This window comes from Hemitrygon akajei, chromosome 6 (genome assembly GCF_048418815.1).
Source record: "Hemitrygon akajei chromosome 6, sHemAka1.3, whole genome shotgun sequence".
NCBI lineage: Eukaryota > Metazoa > Chordata > Chondrichthyes > Myliobatiformes > Dasyatidae > Hemitrygon > Hemitrygon akajei.
Window position 1 is genome coordinate 22665609 of NC_133129.1, and position 15875 is coordinate 22681483.

Consider the following 15875-nt stretch of genomic DNA (forward strand, 5'->3'; position numbering starts at 1 on the left):
TGCTCCATTATTCTCACTTTATCCGTTATCCTTTAAAATTGTTCCGATCATTGACTGACTGTAGCCTAACACTTTTCCATGACCAATGGCGTTTTACCTCTTTCCAAACGCTTTATTATTTCCACTTTATTTTCAATCGTGATCGCTTCCCGTCAATGGAACAGAAACACTGCGGGCGGCGGGTCCTGACCTGCGCTGGCTCCTGAGGTCCGCTGAGTCTTAAGGACCACTGCAGTGAATTCCCTGGGTCCGCACTGAGACAGGTTAAATGGGACAAGTGAGGGCTGTGCTGGGGTTGGGTATTTGATCCTCCACAATATTTCGCATGGGAATTTAAACTGGAGTTGGCAGTGTTTTTTTTTTACGAGGTCGCGTTGCGAGCTCGACATCAAGCTGGTATGGATGGTATGGGAGTCACTGGATCGATATCAACCCGGCACAGGAGCGGTCTGTCACTAAATCGAACTCGGAAACCTCCGTTCTCTAGCCCGGTGCTGATCTGACTGCGCCACCAGTTGACCGGAACTGGGGGGGGGGGGGGGGCGGGATCAGGGTGAATCTTACTAAGAAATTTTCAGCCAAATACAAAGTTAAACACTTAACACAGTGTCAACGGCAACGGCTTAAAATGGCGGACGGTGTTCTCCTTCCTCGGTTCGTAAGTACGAGTTGTCCGTAAGTTGGACGTTCGTAACTCGGGGACTGCCTGTACTCTGTGAACTTTACAGAGACTAAAAGTTGCTTGTAAAAGTAGATGCAAGACCCAGCTGGATGAATGGAAGGCCAAACAGAAAGGAGTCAATGGAGATACAAACAGACAGACAGACATACTTTATTGATCCCAAGGGAAACTGGGTTTCGTTACAGCCACACCAACCAAGAATAGTGTAGAAATATAGCAATATAAAATCATAAATAATTAAATAATAATAAGTTAATCATGCCAAGTGGAAATAAGTCCAGGATCAGCCTATTGGCTCAGGGTGTCTGACACTCCGAGGGAGGAGTTGTAATGTTTGATGGCCACAGGCAGGAATGACTTCCTATGATGCTCAGTGTTACGTCTCGGTGGAATGAGTCTCTGGCTGAACGTGCCTAACCAGTACATTATGGAGTGGATGGGAGTCATTGTCCAAGATGGCATGCAACTTGGACAGCATCCTCTTTTCAGACACCACTGTCAGAGAGTCCAGTTCCACCCCCACAATATCACTGGCCTTACGAATGAGTTTGTTGATCCTCTGTTGAAAAACAGAGGATTTGTCAGATAATGTTGTGGATGAGGAAACCGAGAGGAGAGATCAGGTCGTAAAGGGAGCAATAGGATTAATAAGAGAATAGTCCAATGAACTAAGTGGATCTTCCCAAATAAAGATGCACAAACTAGAAGAAAAAGGAAGAAGAAAGGAGTCCAGAACTGTCAACAATTTCCTGCAGTCCCAGAGTCAACTCCTGCAACCACCACAGAGGAGGCCCCAGAACCTGAGAATGTTTCACAGCCACAAGTCTCATCTGTTAAGCAGAGTGACACCCTTGTCAGGAAAAACATTATCCCACAAGAATAAGAAAGCCTCCACAGTGATTAAATCTTTATGCCTGATGGGACAATTTGAAATTTACTATGCTGTGGATGTCTGTACAATAGCTGTAGCATATAATATACTGTGGATTTAGTTGAGATGTATTCTGTATTAAGTTGGTGATAGCTAAACAGAGAGAAGTATTGCGAATTTAATACTTAAATAATATTTGAGTAATCTTGTTTAATCAAGCATTCTTGTTCGTTTATATAATTCATTATGAGTTCCATGTATAAATACGTGAATTACCTACATCATGACGCTACCACATGATATACACGCACCTCACTTAAAGTAAAGAACGGAGTTAGACTCACATTCTCCGCTGTCTTGTCTTTCTTCCAATTATTTTAATGTTTTGAAGTTACAAAACATAACACCTAGGGGGTGTAGATTTAGGTTGACAGGGGTAAGATTTAAAAGGGACCCGAGAGATAACTTTTTCACCCAGAGCGTGGTGAGGATATGGAGCGAGCTGCCAGAGGAAGTGGCTGAAGCAGGTACAACATTATAATTTATGAAGCACTTGGACAGGTACATGGAGCTGGGGCTTGGATGGATATGGGCTGAATACAGGAAATTGGGATGAGCTGAGTGGCCAGTATGGATTCATTGGGCCAAAGGGCTTGATTCATGCTGCATTGATCTGTGACTCAGTGATGAAATCTGGAAATTCCTGCAATACACATTAAGGAGGAGTCTAGAGTTGGAATGGATCACAGAGATGGAATTGGATGAATCCAGAGGAGAGTTCAACTCCATTCCAAAATTGCTTTCTTGCTCAGTTTTTGATGGGTGCAAATCTTTGGATATTTCTGCATTGGGAATGTGATTGGAGAATTGTGAGCAGTTTTGGGCCCCTTGTCTAAAACAGATATACTGGCATTGGAAAGGGTCCAGAGGAAGTTCATAAGAATGATTCTGGGAATTAAAGGATTAAGGTATGAAAAGCATTTTATGGCTCTGAATTTTATGGTAAATTCCTGTACCCGCTGGAATTTAACAGAATGATGGGGGAATCTCATTGAAATCTATCAAATATTGAAAGGTCTGGATAGAGTGGATGGGGACAGTATGTTTCATGTAGTGGGGGAGTCTAGGACCAGAAGGCACAGCCTCAGACTAGAGGGACCTCCATTTAGAACAGAAATAAGGAGGATCTTTTTTAGCCAGAGGGTGGTGAATCTGTGGAATTCATTGCCACTTCTGGCAATGGGGGCCAAACTGAGTATATTTAAAGCAGAAGTTGATAGGTTCTTGATTAGTCAGGGCATCAAAGGTTACGGGGAGATAGCAGGAGAATGAGGTTGAGAGGGATAATAGATCAGCCACAAAGGAATGGCTGAGCAGGCTGGATGGATTGAATGGCCCAATTCTGCTCCTATATCTTATGGAACACGTGACAACTTGTCAAAGAGCCCTTCAGCTCACTGGCCCATGGTTTCAAACCAAAGTGGACAGTTTGGATTAGCCAGTGTGCTCTTAGAGTTAAGCATGTGGCCATAGCACCATCAATGTCTTTCAGAAAGTTAAAGGAGAGACCATTTGTTTAATGCTGTGTATATGAAGCATTCAAATAACTGATCACCTCGCTTGCTGATTCCAGGGTTACTGTTGGAGATTTATTATCTCAGTTCTTGGTAGAAGCTTGTCTAGTAAATTATCGTGTGGAGTGCATTATTCACATAGCATGACAGGTGGATCAACAAGATAATCCACAGTCTGCATGGCTCAGACTGCCTCCCTTTCTATATCATTGCAAATTGTCAGTAGCTGGCAAGGGAAGCATGACAAGAATGAGAGAGAAAGTGAGTGAGAGTGATTGCTACTTTCTTCATGTCACCTGACTCTGTCAGAACTATTAAAAACATCTACTTTACCACATATGGCAATGCTGATGCCTTCAGAATCAGGTTTAATATTACTGGCATACTGTACGTTGTGAAATTTACTGTTTTGCAGTTGCCATACCGTGCAGTACATAATCATTTAAAAACTATAAATTAGATAGATAGATAGATACTTTATTCATCCCCATGGGGAAATTCAACTTTTTTTTCCAATGTCCCATACACTTGTTGTAGCAAAACTAATTACATACAATACTTAACTCAGTAAAAAAAATATGATATGCATCTAAATCACCATCTCAAAAAGCATTAATAATAGCTTTAAAAAGTTCTTAAGTCCTGGCGGTAGAATTGTAAAGCCTAATGGCATTGGGGAGTATTGACCTCTTCATCCTGTCTGAGGAGCATTGCATCGATAGTAACCTGTCGCTGAAACTGCTTCTCTGTCTCTGGATGGTGCTATGTAGAGGATGTTCAGAGTTATCCATAATTGACCGTAGCCTACTCAGCGCCCTTCGCTCAGTATCATGGTCCATGATAGGGTCTGTTCAGAAATCTGATGGCAGAGGAGAAGAAGTTGCTCCTGAAACGTTCCTGTACTTCCTCTGTGATGGTAGTAAAGAGGGCATGTCCTGGATGATGGGGGTCCTTTATGATTGATGCTGCCTTTTTGAGGCATCACCTTTTGAAGTTGCCCTCAATGCTGGAGAGGCTACTGCCTCCCCAGATTCACTGAAAATGAAGGGTTCCCAACCTTAACGATATTGGTCCATAACATAAAAAAGGGTTTACAGTGTAAACCCTGGGTACAAGTTCCAATTCTCATTAAATCCCAAAGTCTAGCTGTAACTTTCGAACTGATTTGAAGCTTTTGATTTTATTGCCACACCTTACTTGGACGAGAGCCACCACACATTTCATTCAGGGCTTCCACAGAAACTAGACAAGAATGAAACAAAACCAGTTTTCTACAGGGTCATCCTTGTGATAAGACAACATTATTAGTAATTGGTTCTACTCCGCCATACACAGAGTAGTTTTAGAACATAGAACAATATAGGCCCTCAGCTCACAATGTTGTACCGACCCTTTAACCTAAGATCAATCTAACCCTTTCCTTCCACATATCCCTCCATTTTCCCATCATACACGTGCCTAATGTCTCTACCACCACCCTTGGCAGTTCCATGTACCCACTACTCCCTGTGTAAAAAAGCTTACCTCTGACATCTCCCTGTATTTTCTTCCAATCACCTTAAAATTATGCCCCCTCATATTAGCCATTGCCTCCCTGATAACTGGATCTCCACTCTTATCAATGCCCCTTATAATTTTGTAAAACTTTATCAAGTTGCCTCTCATCCTCCTTCCAGAGAAAAGCACTAAGTTGCTCAGCCTAATCTCATAAGACGTGCATCCTGGAGAATCTCCCCTGCACCTTCTCTAAGGCTTCCACGTCTCTCCAGAGGTGCCCAGAACTACACATAATATTCCAGGTGTGTCTGTTTGAACCAGAGTTTTAAAGAGCTGTACCATCTCCTTGAGGCTCCTGAACTCAATCCCCTGACTAATGAAGGTAAACACACTATGTCTTCACCACCAACTCGTGTGGCAACTTTGGGGGATGTGTCATTCTTTTGACCATCTGGGGAAGGGGTTTTCCTGCTGTAAGCAGTAAGCCACCAAAAGGTTACCTCATTAGAAGATAAACTTTATTGTGTTGGATAAACTTTATAGCGTTAAACTTTTGGATACTATAGAGAGTGCAGAGGGGATTTACAAGGATGTTGCCTGGATTGGGGAGCATGCCTTATGAGAACAGGTTGAATGAACTCAGCCTTTTCTCCTTGGAGTGACGGAGGATGAGAGGTGACCTGATAGAGGTGTACAAGATAATGAGAGGCATTGATAGTGTGAATAACCAGAGGCTTTTTCCCAGGGCTGAAATGGCTAACACGAGAGGGCATAGTTTTAAGGTGCTTGGAAATAGGTACAGAGGGGATGTCAGGGGTAGGTTTTTCACACAGAGAGTGGTGGGTGTGTGGAATGCACTGCCAGCAGCGGTGGTGGAAACTGATATAATGGAGTCTTTTAAGAGCCTCTTAGATAGGTACATGGAGCTTACAAAAGGAGAAGGCTATGCGGTAGGGAAATTCTAGGCAGTTACATGGTCAGCACAACATTATGGGCCGAAGGGCCTGTATTATGCTGTAGATTTCTATGTTCTTTATGTAATTGGATGCACAGGAGCCGGAGTTCAGACAACTTATTCTGGAAGATCAGCACTCGCTGCATCTTCCTGGGCTCCTCATTCATGGAGGGATTTTTTTGTTGTGCATTCACTGTGGAATTCAACCTTCACCGCTCACAGCAAAGCAGGCAAAGGATGTATGTTATCATTTTCTTGCAGGCATTTACAGAAAAATAAAGAAATACAATAGAATTCATGTAAGACTGTGTAAACAAAGACTGACAAACAACCAATGTGCAAATAAAAATAATGCTAAGAACATGAGTGGTGAGGAGTCGTCGAAAGTGAGTCTGTAGTTCAGTGTTGAGGTGAGTGAACATCTCCTGCAGGTTCAGGAGCCTGATGGTTGTAGGCTAATAACCGTTCCTGAATATGGTGGCATGGAACTGAAAGCTCCTGCACCTCCTGCCCGATGGTGGTAGTGAGAAGAGAGCACGGCCTGGACGGTGCGGCTCCTTGATCAAGGATGCTGCTTTCTTGTGGCAGTGTTCCGTGTAAATGTGCTCAGTGGTGGGGAGGGCATCTCCTGTGATGGACTGGGCTGTACCCATCACTTTCTGTATCCCTTTCCCGATCCTGAGTGTTGGTATTTCCATACCTGGCCGTGATGCAACCAGGTAGGATATTCTTCACTGTGCACCTAAAGACATTTGTCAATGTTTTTGGTGATAAGCCACATCCACACAAACTTCTAAGAAAGTAGAGGCATATTCTATATAATCAAACAACTAGAAACAGTTTAAGTGACTATCTTGTTTAGTCCTCAGAGATCCTTGGCTTCAGAGGACTGCAGTGTCTCGCCATCACTGTCTGAAGAACAATTAGAGATGGCCATAAGGGCTGGCCTTACCCATGACACCCACCTCCCAAACGATAATAGAATCCCTGTCATTGATTTAAATGTTTCACAGGAAATTATTCTTGCTTCAGATCCCAGTTCCCTTTCAGACTGCACTGGCAATGTTTGACGCTACCTCTTGGCCGTGAGTTGTGTCCATTGTGCTATCTGCTGTCACTACATCAAACTGCAACTCCTGTACATTATAAAGTGGCCACTAAATGTATGCTCGTGGTCTTTGTTTCTGCAGCCTATCCACTTCAAGGTTCAGAGATGCTCTTCTGCACACCTCTGTTACAACGCGTGGTTACTTGAGTTTCTGTTGCCTTCCTGTCAGTTTGAACCACTCTGGCCCTTCTTCTCTGACCGCTCTCATTGACAAGGTGTTTTCACCCACAGAACTGTAGCAGACTGGATGTTCTGTTTGCTTTTCGTACCATTCTCTGTAAACTCTGAAGACTGTTGTGTGTGAAAATCTCAAGGAGATCAGCAGTTTTTGATGCTCAAATCACCCTGTCTGGCACCAACTATCACTCCATGGCTAAAATTACTTACATCACATTTTTCCCCATTCTGATATTTGGTCTGAATTATAACTGATCCTCTTGACCACATCTGCATGCTTTTATGCATTCAGTTGCTGGCACGTGATTGGCTGATTAGATATTTTCATGAAAGAGCAGGTATACAGGAGTAAGAAATAAAGGAGTGTATTGTGCAACATGATGAGGAACTGAATGCTTCGATGTGACAAAGAGAAGGATTTCATTTGGTTATTTGGGTATGTGTATGTTCCTGCCTCTACACAATCTATGTTGTATGACAGATTATCAAACTGAAGGCTAACTTGGTGTCTCTCTCCAAAGGCAGTAACTGACCTGCTAAGTATTTCTAAGCAACACACACAAGATGCTGGTGGAACGCAGCAGGCCAGGCAGCATCTATAGGAAGAAGTACGGTCGACGTTTCGGTTCGAGACCCTTCGTCCTGACCGAAATGTCGACTGTACTTCTCCCTATAGATGCTGCCTGGCTTCTCGCATTCCACCAGCATTTTGTGTGTGTTGCTTGAATTTCCAGCATCTGCAGATTTCCTTGTGTTTGTATAAGTATTTCTGACATCTTTTGTTTCAATCTTTAAGGCTGTTTTTTTCTGTGTTTGTTTGACAGAAGCCGGACTGTTGTTCAGGTTAATCCTTGTCTTTGCTTCACTGGGCACAGCCCTGATAGTATTCTTGATCCTGTACACCAAGAACCAAAGGTATGTATGACACAAGCATAGTGAGAGGTGCAGTTACTGGACATGAGTGCCAAGAAGCATGTAGTACCACATGTAAACCAAAACATACTTTGAAATAGGCTGTTTGTGTTAACGACCAACACAACATAAGGATGTTCTGGGGGCAGCTAACAGGTGTCATCGCACTTTCTGGTACCAACATAGCATTCCCACAATGTTCAGCTGAACACAGCAAGCAACAACACGAGAGCAAAACGAGCCCCTCTCCTTATAGTCTCAAATACCAACTACATTTCCTCATGGATATCTGCATTCATTGTTTCTCAGGCAGGAAGTTAAAACTGATTCATGACATTGAATGTTCAGTAAATCACCCAGAATTTTACTACAGACCCTTTGCTAGTGGGAACACTTTCTCTATTTCACGTTGGTAGGATGAATTGCCATATCTTGAGTTCCAAATCCCAGTTGTGATATGAAGCTATTGAGGGGCCACTAAGAACTATCTGTCTGTTAGCCAGATGGTGTAGATAAAATCCCAAGTGAATGTCATCCCCTCATTCTGCACACTGTTATAGTAATATGGCACAGAAACAGGGGCTTCAGCCCAACTGCTCCATGCTGACCACACCATCCCCCCTGCTAGCCCCTGTGGCTCGTGTTTAGCCCATAACTCTCCAAGCCCCTCCCCTCCACGTACCTATCCAAATGCCTCTTAAACATTGCACTTGTACTCACCTTAACCACTTCATCTGGCAGCTCATTCCAGGTCTCTGTGTAAAGAAGTGACCCCTCTTTCCTCTTACAAAAGTCCAGCATGGCCACATTCTCCCTATAACTCGGACTTTCTAGTCCAGGCAGCATTGTTATAGCTCTTCTACACCCCTTCAAGTTTGACAACGTCTTTCCTATATCTAGATGACCAAAACTATACACAACGCTCCAAGTGTGGTCTCACCAACGATTTATAAGGCTGCAAGATAATGTCCCTATGCTGAAACTTGATGCCCTGAGTGATGATGGGTAGCGTGTAACACCTTCTTCACCACCCTGCCTATTGGCATGGCTGCTTTCAGCAAACTGTGATTTGTGTTTCCTGGTCCCTCTGTTCCACAACACTTGTCAGTGCCCTACCATTCATTGTATAGGTCCAACTCCAGGTTGACTGTCCAAAATGCATCACCTCACATGTATCTATGTTGAATTCCATGTTTGCCATCTCCATAACTGATCAAAATGTCTTTGCAATTTTAGTACCTGAAAACTTATTAATAAGACCACGAGACATAGGAGCAGAATAAGGCCATTTAGCCCATCGAGTCTGTTCCACCACTCAGTCATGGCTGATCCTTTTTTTCCCTCCTCAGCCCCAATCCTGGCCTTCTCCCCGTAACCTTTGATACCGTGGTCAATCAAGTACCTATCAATCTCTGCCTTAAATATACCCACAACATGACCTCCACAGCTGCCTGTGGTAACAAATTCACCGCCCTCTGGCTAAAGAAATTTCTCCTCATCTCTGTTTTAAATGGATACCCCTCTATCCTAAAGCTGTGTGCTCTTGTCCTAGACTCCCCCACCATGGGAAACATCCTTTCCACACCTACACTATCTAGGCCTTTCAACCATTCGAAAAGTTTCAATGAACTCTCGCCCCCACCCCCAATATCCCTTTTAAATTCCAGTGAATACAGACCCAGAGCCATCAAATGTTCCTCGAATGATAACCTTTTCATTCCTGGAATCATCCTTGTGATTCCTCCTCTGAACCCTCTCCAATGCCATCACATCTTTTCTTAGATGAGGAACCCAAAACTGTTTACAATACTAAAGGTGAGGCCTCACCAGTTCCTTATAAAGCCTCAGCATCAGGCCTGATGGAATATTCCCCAGGCTGCTCCACGAGGCGAGGGAAGAGATTGCTGACCCTCTGGCTAGGATCTTTATGTCCTCATTGTCTACAGGAATGGTACCGGAGGATTGAAAGGAGGTGAATGTTGTCCCCTTGTTCAAAAAAGGTAGTAGGGATAGTCCAGGTAATTATAGACCAGTGAGCCGTACGTCTGTGGTGGGAAAGCTGTTGGAAAAGATTCTTAGAGATAGGATCTATGGCCATTTAGAGAATCATGGTCTGATCAGGGACAGTCAGCATGGGTTTGTGAAGGGCAGATCGTGCCTAACAAGTCTGATAGAGTTCTTTGCGGAGGTGACCAGGCATATAGATGAGGGTAGTGCAGTGGATGTGATCTACATGGATTTTAGTAAGGCATTTGACAAGGTTCCACACAGTAGGCTTATTCAGAAAGTCAGAAGGCATGGGATCCAGGGAAATTTGGCCAGGTGGATTGAGAATTGGCTTGCTTGCAGAAGGCAGAGGGTTGTGGTGGAGGGAGTACATTCAGATTGGAGGCTTGTGACTAGTGGTGTCCCACAAGGATCTGTTCTGGGACCTCTACTTTTTGTGATTTTTATTAACGACCTGGATGTTGGTGTAGAAGGGTGGGTTGGCAAGTTTGCAGGCGACACAAAGGTTGGTGGTGGTGTAGATAGTGTAGAGGATTGTCGAAGATTGCAGAGAGACATTGATAGGATGTAGAAGTGGGCTGAGAAGTGGCAGATGGAGTTCAACCCAGAGAAGTGTGAGGTGGTACACTTTAGAAGGACAAACTCCAAGGCAGAGTACAAAGTAAATGGCAGGATACTTGGTCGTGTGGAGGAGCAGAGGGATCTGGGGGTACATGTCCACAGATCCTTGAAAGTGGCCTCACAGGTAGATAGGGTAGTTAAGAAAGCTTATGGGGTGTTAGCTTTCATAAGTCGAGGGATAGAGTTTAAGAAACGCGATGTAATGATGCAGCTCTATAAAACTCTAGTTAGGCCACACCTGGAGTACTGTGTCCATTTCTGGTCGCCTCAGTATAAGAAGGATGTGGAAGCATTGGAAAGGATACAGAGGAGATTTACCAGGATGCTGCCTGGTTTAGAGAGTATGGATTATGATCAGAGATTAAGGGAGCTAGGGCTTTACTCTTTGGAGAGGAGGATGAGAGGAGACATGATAGAGTTGTACAAGATATTAAGAGGAATAGACAGAGTGGACAGCCAGCGCCTCTTCCCCAGGGCACCACTGCTCAGTACAAGAGGACATGGCTTTAAGGTAAGGGGAGGGAAGTTCAAGGGGGATATTAGAGGAAGGTTTTTCACTCAGAGAGTGGTTGGTGCGTGGAATGCACTGCCTGAGTCAGTGGTGGAGGCAGACACACTAGTGAAGTTTAAGAGACTACTAGACAGGTATATGGAGGAATTTAAGGTGGGGGGTTATATGTGAGGCAGGGTTTGAGGGTCAGCATGACATTGTGGGCCGAAGGGCCTGTAATGTGCTGTACTATTCTATGTTCTATGACATCCCTGCTCTTGTATTCTAGACCTCTTGAAATGAATGCTAACATTGCATTTGCCTTCCTCACCACCGACTGAACCCTCAAGTTAACCTTCAGGATGTTCTGCACAAGGACTCCCAAGCCACTTTGCATCTCAGAGTTTTGGAATTTCTCCCAGTTTAGAAAATAGCCTGCACATTTACTTCTACTACCAAAGTGCATGAAAACCACGTTGACTATTTTTATTCAGGCCTTGACTACCCAAGTGATGGTAGATCCTTTTCCCTCAGAATTCCCTTCAGTAATTTCCCTAAGACTTAAGTTAGGCTCACCGGCCTGTTCTTGCTACCCTTTATGAATTATCTAATACAGAACCATTTTTTTAACCAAATTAACTAAAATATTAGCTACCTTCCATTCTTTTGCAGCTTTACCTGTTATCACACTTGATATTAGAGGATTGTCTAAGAAATTCATCCATCTAAGATCTACCATAACATCTAGGAGCAGAATTCGGCCATTTGGCCATCAAGTCTGCTCTGCGATTACATCATGGCTGATCCAGTTTTCCTCTCAGCCCCAATCTGCTGCCTTCTCTTCGTATCCCTTTATGTGCTGACTAATCAAGAATTTATCAACCTCTGCCTTAAATATACACAATGAGTTGGTATCCACAGTGGCAATGATTTCCACAGATTCACCACTCTTCCCTCTGCCAGCCTGCAGGTCGCCCTTGGGCAAGGTATAGCACCTGCTTAGACCCCCTGTCAGGGATCGAAGCCATGGGAGCAGGTGGTAGATGGTTGAATGAGCAGCATGGTTTCTATAAAATCTGTTAGAGTTCTTCAAGTAAGTAACAAGCTGAATGGACAAGGGAAAGGCAGTGGATGTCACTTACTTGGATTTTCAGAAGGCATTTGATAAGGTGCCACATATGAGGCTGCTTAACAAGATAAAATCCCATGGCATTACAGGAAAGATACTGGCATGGATAGAGGAATGGCTGACAACCAGGAGATAGCAAGAGGGCAGTGGTCTTATAATGCTGGGCTCACCCATCTTTTAAAGACACTGCCCAGAAGAAGCCAAAAGCAAACCACTTCTGCGGAAAAATTTGCCAAGAACAATCATGGTCAAAGACCGTGATCATTTACATCATACAACACAGCACATAATGATGATGATGATGTATTTTAATAGGGATCTAACATCCTAATATACTGCTTTTCAGATTGAAGCTGTTCTTTCTGCCTCCTGTGCCTGTGCCCAAAATCAAAGGAATTGATTCAGATCTTCTCAAGGTAATTGGAATCTTTGTATGTCATTTCTGTAAACAAAGGACAAGCCTAAAACCTGAATCGGAATGAGGATCAGATTTAATATCACTGACATCTGTCATGAAATGTTTTGTGCCACAGTACATTGCAATATGATATAATAAACAAAAGCTGTAAACACCTGGGTGATGAGGGTCCTTCATGATGGATCACACCTTTTTGAGGCACTGCTTTTTGAAAATGTCCTTGATGCCCATTTCTACCTGCACTTAAGTAGTTTGGGATGAACTCCTTTCTTAAACCACTGAAGTACTATTGGACTGGGAATCCCAGGATCCAGGATAAGCAGTGTATTTCTTTGTTAGGGTGGAAGGTGCAATTTGGGAGGTGTTTTCAGAATAGCCTGGGGGTGACTGCACTGGGTAAGCCTTTTCCACAATGGCACTGTGACATTCAGATATTATTGTTGGTCAAGAGCTAGGCTGGTGCATCAGAACATTGTGGAACTCTCACAAAGAAACAGAGTTACATAGATTAGAATTAGGTTTATTATCGCTGATTTATATAGAAACATAGAAAACATACAGCACAATACACGGCGTTCGGCCCACAAAGCTGTGCCGAACATGTCCCTCCCTTAGAACTACCAAGGCTTTACCCATAGCCCTCTATTTTTCTAAGCTCCATGTAGCCATCCAGGAGTCTCTTAAAAGACCCTATCATTTCCACCTCCTCCACCACTGCCGGCAGCCCATTCCACGCACTCATCACTCTCTGCGTAAAAAATTTACCCCAACATTTCCTCTGTACCTACTTCCAAGCACCTTAAAACTATGCCCTCTCATGCTTGCCATTTCAGCCATGGGGAAAAGCCTCTGACTATCCATACTCTTTGCCTTCTGTGGGTAAGCTAGCTCTGGATCCACAAAGAAATGTCCCCTTGGATCCCATGCCTCCTTAATGTCTCAGTAAGCCTTGCATGGGGTACCTTATCAAATGCCTTGCTGAAATCCATATACACTACATCTACTGCTCTTCCTTCATCAATGGGTTTAGTCACATCCTCAAAAAATTCAATTAAGCTTGTAAGGCATGACCTACCCTTGACAAAGCCATGCTGAATATTCCTAATCATATTATATCTCTCCAAATGTTCATAAATCCTGCCTCTCAGGATCTTCTCCATCAACTTGCTAACCACTGAAGTAGACTCACTGGCCTATAATTTTCTGGGCTATCCCTACTCCCATTCTTGAATAAGGAAACAACATCTGCAACTCTCCAATACTCTGGAACCTCTCCTATCCTCATTGATGATGCAAAGATCATTGCTAGAGGCTCAGCAATCTCCTCCCTTGCTTCCCACAGTAGCCTGGGGTACATCCCGTCCAGTCCCAGTGACTTATCCAACTTGATGCTTTCCAAAAGCTCCAGCACATCCTCTTCCTTAATATCTACATTCTCAAGCTTTTCAGTCCACCGCAAGTCATCCCTACAATCGCCAAGATCCTTTTCCGTAGTGAATACTGAAGCAAAGTATTCATTAAGTACCTCCGCTATTTCTTCTGGTTCCATACACACTTTTCCCCTGTCACACTTGATTGGTTCTATTCTCTCATGTCTTATCCTCTTGCTCTTCATGTACTTGTAGAATGCCTTGGGGGTTTTCCTTAATCCTGTCAGCCAATGCCTTCTCATGGCCCCTTCTGGTTCTCCAAATTTCATTCTTGAGCTTCTTCCTGCTAGCCTTATAATCTTCTAGAGTCCTATCATTACTTAGTTTTTTTGAACCTTTCATAATCTCTTCTTTTCTTCTTGACTAGACTTACAACAGCCTTTGTAGACCACGGTTCCTGTACCCTACCATCCTTTCCCTGTCTCATTGGAACTTACCTACTCAGAACCCCATGCAAATATCCCCTGAACATTTGCCACATTTCTTCCGTACATTTCCCCAAGAACATCCGTTTCCAATTTATGCTTCCAAGTTCATGCCTGATAATCTCATATTTCCCCTTACTCCAATTAAATGTTTCCCTAACTTGTCTGTTCCTATCCCTCTCCAATGCTATGGTAAAGCAGCTAGAATATGTCATGATATTTGTGTTTTTGAGGCAGCACTACAGTACAAAGACGTAAAAATGTCTAAATTCTAAAATATATTATGTAAAATAAAGAATAACAAAATAGTGTTCATGGGTTCAGGGACCATTCAGAAATCTGATAGCAGAGGGGAAGAAGCTGTTCCTAAAACATTGAGTGTGTGTCTTCAGGCTCCTGTATCTCTCCCTAATGGTAACAATGAGAAGAGGGCATCTCCCGGGTGAAAGGGGTCTCAATAATGGATGCCGCCTTTTTTGAGGCACCACCTCTTGAAGGTGTCCTTGATGCTGGGGAGGCTCGTGCCCATGATGGAGCTGGCCGAGTTTGCAACTTTCTGCAGCTTTTTTCAATTCTGCCGATACCAGGCAGTGATGCAACCAGTCAGAATGCTTGCCATGTATACATTTGTAATAATCTTTGATGACATACTAAATCTCCTCAATTCCCAATGAAGTATAGCTGCTGGCATGTGTTCATCAAAGGAAGGTGGTTAGATCCTCCAGGAGAGGGCCATTGCTGTCACTTTTGAGGCTTGAATGTTACTTGTAAGTTAGGAGCCCAGCCTGAGTGTTGTCTGGGTTAGGGTGTGTACAGCTTCATTGGCTGAGGAGTTACAAAGGGATCATCAGAAAACATCCCCACTTCTGGTTAAAATATGTAGTACAAAAAGAGAATGAAATAACAAAAAAAATAGTGAGGTAGTGTACACGAATTCTTTGTGCATTCAAAAACTGGAGGGGAAGAAGATGTTCCTGAATCATTGAGAGTGTGTCTTCAGGCTCCTGTACCTCCTCCAGTGAAAAGCCTGACTTGCATACTGTTCATACAGATCAAATCATAACACTGAGGTAGAACAAGGTAAAACAATAACAATGCAGAATAACATACAGCCTAGAGTCAAATATGCCAACTTATTGTACAACAGCATTTTGGGACTGATTTTAATGGATTCATTGACACTTGATAGTGGAAAGGAGACATTAATTCATTCCACAGCAATTATCTTCCCGCTGCCTCAGGAAAACAGGCAGCATAATTAAAGACCCCTCCTACCCTGGACCCTCTCCTGTTGGACAGGAAATACAAAAGCTGGGAAACACATACCACCAGGCTTAAGGTCAGCACTACCCTGCTTTTATAAGACTATTGATTGGTCTTTAGTACAATAAGATGTTCTCTTGACTTCACAATCAACAGTATCTTGTTACAACCTTACACCTTATTGTCTGCATTTTTCTCTGTAGCTGTTACACTTCATTCTGCATTGTTATTGTTTTACCTTGTTTTACCTCAATGCACTGTGTAATGATTTGATCTGTTTGCAGTTTGCAAGACAAGTTTTTCACTGTATTTGTGA

The 15875-nt window shown here is 43.3% G+C and overlaps 1 protein-coding gene across 1 annotated transcript in view; it reads left to right on the top strand.

Annotated features, from left to right (window-relative positions):
- The window catches only part of ghra (growth hormone receptor a), a 169470-nt gene that overhangs the window by 139504 nt on the left and 14091 nt on the right, over window positions 1-15875 (top strand). The window contains exons 11-12 of the mRNA XM_073047989.1: window positions 7689-7779; window positions 12370-12439. Of these exons, the coding sequence (XP_072904090.1) occupies window positions 7689-7779; window positions 12370-12439 (161 nt within the window). The remainder of the gene's footprint in view (window positions 1-7688; window positions 7780-12369; window positions 12440-15875) is intronic.